Source organism: Gigantopelta aegis, chromosome 1 (genome assembly GCF_016097555.1).
Source record: "Gigantopelta aegis isolate Gae_Host chromosome 1, Gae_host_genome, whole genome shotgun sequence".
Classification (NCBI taxonomy): Eukaryota; Metazoa; Mollusca; class Gastropoda; order Neomphalida; family Peltospiridae; genus Gigantopelta; species Gigantopelta aegis.
The window spans coordinates 36,399,723-36,404,447 of record NC_054699.1 but is presented as its reverse complement, the minus strand read 5'-3'; the positions used below and the strand labels follow the sequence as shown (position 1 = coordinate 36,404,447).

General features: G+C 37.4%; 2 protein-coding genes across 2 annotated transcripts in view; one reads left to right on the top strand and one right to left on the bottom strand.

The window, feature by feature from the left end:
* LOC121378229 (uncharacterized histidine-rich protein DDB_G0274557-like) overlaps nt 1-3,371 on the bottom strand; it is a 4,572-nt gene extending 1,201 nt beyond the window's left edge. The window contains exon 1 of the mRNA XM_041506344.1: nt 3,357-3,371. Coding sequence (XP_041362278.1) covers nt 3,357-3,371 — 15 coding nt within the window. The remainder of the gene's footprint in view (nt 1-3,356) is intronic.
* Nucleotides 3,372-3,491: 120 nt separating this feature from the next.
* On the top strand, nt 3,492-4,391 carry LOC121378119 (glycoprotein 3-alpha-L-fucosyltransferase A-like). The gene has a single exon (XM_041506255.1). It carries the CDS (start codon nt 3,492-3,494, stop codon nt 4,389-4,391), a length of 900 nt encoding a protein of 299 aa, XP_041362189.1.
* Nucleotides 4,392-4,725: the final 334 nt, after the last annotated feature.

Sequence of the window (4,725 nt, the reverse complement as noted above, 5' to 3'; positions counted from 1 at the left end):
TTTGTGAGATGTTTCTTCACAGTTCGTGAAAATTTTCAGTAACAATAAAGTTCAGACAAGTAAGTATCTCAATACAAAACGTTACAAACCCTTAAAACCAATAATTTTGCTAAGTCCTACGATATCTGGAGAGGGGATACAACCAGGACAGAACAGTTGGAACATGTCCAGGAGAGGTGAAAAGAACGCACCCAAAGTCTGTGAAATTTGTCGTGACGTAGGCATTGTTGTGCTTCGAGCGACATCTACCGGTGACATCAGAATACAAACTTTCAAAATTATTTCAAGCAATTGGGACATGGGGATTCCCATGGTATTTATCGATATAAAACCTGCTTTTTCACTCCATTTGATAAAAACGTGATCTAAGTGTGTTACAGGTTTGTAGATTAACCAAATTATAATTTATTTTCGCAGGATGGCACTAGGGTGTGCGGCTTTAAAGTGCTGTGCCAGACCATACACTAAAATTTCAAATTCCACAATTAAATGCTTTCTTAATTCATTGCAATATTTTACACCGATATGTAAATCAATAATTACGAAAATGCCCCATAAAAGTATTAAAACATCACTCCCGTAGAACACTGCCGGAAACGACCGAGTAAAATTCTCGGTAAAAACATTTGCCTGTAAATAGCCGTGACGTCACGAAGGGAACACGCTTCACAGAAACCTACCACGAGATGACTTCCAGCGCAAGCGAAAGTGGGACAGACAGCGACTGCCAAGCTTGATCATGCGATTCTTCTTTCGATGATGAATAGTGTAGTAATGACGACTGGACTAATATTTGTGCAACACAACAAATAATGCCTTATTAGTTTGAACCTGGAACATCTTCCGACGAACCACCGGCCTGACAGATGACGATGAAAATGGTCGTGGAGACAGCTTACCACTAATTTATAACTTTTATTCTTGTTAAATGTTCTTTAGCTTTTCGTGCGAATTATTTTTCTACATATGTTGTAATACTTGTGATGTACTAGAAAAGACGATAAATAACTCTTGAATTCTACGAGTCAAGTCGACCCGATATCGGTAATTTTAAGAAATAAAGAAAAACGACTTTTAGTCCGTCCCATTCCTCTATGAAGATGGGTTTTTTTGTGTGAATAATTTCAGTTTAGTTTGACGTAAAAAAAGAAGAAGTAAAAGTGTTTTGGAAATAACAAAACAATACTATTTTTTGTGTGCAGTTGTGAAAACAGTCTGCTCAGAAATAAATAACTTATTTTAATTTTAAAAAATAGACAAAAACGACTTTTAGTCTGTCCCATCCATCTATGAAGATGCTTTTTTTGTGTGAATAATTTCAGTTTAGTTTGACGTAAAAAACTAAAAAGTAAGTGTTTTGGAAATAACAAAACAATACAAATTTTGTGTGTGCAGTTGTGAAAACAGTCTGCTCAGAAATAAATAACTTATAGCACATTCTATAGTATGAAAAAAGGTTTTCTCTGTGGGAGGTATAGTAAAATTAATTCAATGTATTTATAGTCTGTTTTACAGGGAACGCCTTTTTTCATACTATGGAATTTACAAGTCATTTATTTCTGAGCCGATTGTTTTCTAAGATGAATACAAAATTAGCTTCTTTTTTTCTTTTTTGCAAAAAAAACCCCTACATTTTTGTAGGATGGGACGGACTATTGTCCGAACCAAATTGTTAACAACTACGAAAAATTACTCTCCTACCTTTAATTGCCGTTAGATTTCCTCCAAAGTTTGTCCAGACACAAATCTTGAAAAACCCATTACAATGACACAGATTCAACATACCAGATGATAACCATGTCACCTATATCGACTTCGCTGAGAGCGCATAGGGGAAAAAGCATGTAATTTTGTATCAGCTGCCATTTTGACTTTTTATGGAATATTCTTCAAGAGGGGTGAAAGGATAGGACTTAATCTAACAACGTCATAACATGTTATGATATAAACAAAAACGTGATGACGTCATATTATTATTTATTATTATTATTATTATTATTATTTTAATGATACCACTAGAGATCATCGATTTCACAGTAATTGTGTCACATACTTTGGAGGTTTTCACCCCTCTTGAAGAGTATTCCATAAACAAGCAACATGGCAGACGGCAGAAAACTGCATGTATTTTTCCAATGCAATCTCAGCAAAGAATATCGGCGACATCGTTGCAGTCTCGTGTGTGGAATCTGTATATTTGTAGTGTTTTTTTTTTGCAATTTGTGTCTGGACAAACTTTGGAGGAAATCTAACGGCAATTTAAGGTAGGAGAGTAATTTTTTGTAGTTGTTTGGTTCAGACAATAGGCTATAGATACTTACTTGTCTGTACTTTATTGTTTTAATGTTCTCGAATTGTAAAGAAAAATCTCACAAATGGACGAGATGCAAACGACAACAAATCGGATCTCGATGATTGCACGAACCGTGCATGAGAAAACAAACTGACCGGAGTTGAAAGCATAACGCAATTTGGGACATTGACGATATGCACCCCAAGGTCGCTTCGGTGTGGATGGCGTCGGCTTGTTGTCATTTGTTTTGTGTCGCAGAAAAATTGTTGGTACGGCATCTTTTTTTAAAAAGCCATAACACATGGTATTCCCATATCTCGCTTAAGCCGACAAGCCAGTTCGGACGAATCGAAACTAAAGTGTCTGCTGTCGTTGCGACAGGTCTCCGGCATTTTCTTCCTGTCCAGTATTTCCACGTTGTTTTAATCAAATTCACACACAGCTTTCTCACAGCAACATTACTAGGAAATGCGTGAAGACTAAATTTATCGGCTTTTGTATTGCTACAGCCGCCAACAACACGCCGTTTAACCATAATAAACACAAAAGAAGCAATGAACACTGGCGCTGACTATCGAAAGGAGTTCCCTTCGTAACGTCACGGATCAAATCTTACGGAAATTCCCGAAACGAATTCAGCTGGTTTTGTTTTTCAGGGGAATATTTTTAAATGAAAAATATACCGGTATATAATTTTTTTTACATTTTTTTATTTATTTTCTAATCATATTAAATAATATCTTGATTGATATAGCTCAATACATCATACATCTGGCACAGCACTTTAAATATTATCGATAATGGGATTTGATTTGGTAGAAACGTAAAAATAAAATAGTGTTACTGAACACAGTTGATATTGAGCGGTGTACGGCCCAGTAACATTCAGCTGAGATGACTTGCAATATCTCTTTTCCCTGCAAATCCTCAAACTACTGTACTGAGATGTGCTCTACAGTTTGGTATCTCTGAGCCTTGTTAGTCTGTGTACGGTAAATACAGTCCGGTACAGGTAAACCAGGACACAGGTTTTATCTTCCCCGTGTCGTCTAGATTAGCTTACCGTCTGCGTTGACATCACTACAGCGACGTCTTATGTCAGTGACGTGGAGACAATGCCAAATTTACACCGAGGGTTTATTTTCTTGATTTTCACATTTTTAATTCTCTCCACCACATTGCAGCTTGTTTTGTGGAAATGGGTGGCGATATTAGAACATACACTGATGAATTTATACTCAGTGATATAAAGCCGCCACGCAATAGAGAGACCCTTTATCGTCACAATTTAAAGACATTGTTATCATCATCATCATCATCATCAAGAACAACATCATTAGGAATGGAAAGTGAAATTTCAGTATGGGACACCGGCTCGGACACAGACAGAATACTGGAGCAGATTAAGTACATTCCAGTTTCGTTCAAACGGTCTACGTCCCTTGAACACAAACCTAGAGTGATTTTAGTCTCGAATTCCCCAGAATCTTGGAGGAAGAAAAGGGGCAATGTTAGTTTCATCGACGACGAATGTCTGGTCCAGAATTGTGTTCTTGTTGGTGGCGAACACAAGAAGAAGGTTGATGCCATACTATTTTATGGCGGTATAGCCGACATTGGTGAATATGCCACAAACATTAACAGGGGAACTGTGAAGATTTTCTTTGCGCTAGAAAGCCCACACAGTTCGGGCGGACATTTTAAACTTAGAGGCTATATAAACTGGACAGCAACATACAGGCGAGATTCTACAATAGTTGCTCCGTATGAAAAGTTTTCTTTCTTCCCAAACGCTAGTGTGGTGATCAAATTAAAAAAAAAGTACCCGAAAAATTTCGCTTCTGGAAAAAACAAAATGGCTGCCATATTTGTCTCGAACTGTCGCGGTACGAATGGTCGTTTGAGTATTGTGCGGGAACTTCAGAAGTATATCACGGTGGATGTGTATGGTCAGTGTGGTAACTTGGAATGCCCACGAACTAGACATAAAGAATGTTTCAAGTTGTTGAACGTAGAATATAAATTTTATTTGGCATTCGAGAACGCCAACTGTCGTGATTATATCACAGAAAAGTTCTTTGTAAATGGCTTACAGTGAGTATATATAATGTAGTAGTGTTGGTATAAAGTACTCCTGCTGGCAGTAGCTAGTAGGAATTTCCCTATTTGCTCAGTTGGTAGAGTGCTGGACTATCGTAATGAGAGTTTGTGATTCAAATTACAAGTTGATTTAACTGTTACAGTAATATGTTCTGATGCGGGTACTACACTAAACCGTTGGCCGCGGAAGTCTTTACATCACAAGGTAGTGTGGGGTGGGGGAAGACTTGCGCTATTGTAACGTGTCCATGTGTTTTTCGTAGATAATTGTTATTATTGAGCTACACTGTTCAAATGTCAGCTGTACTTTGATTGGTCGAGAGATAGGTCAT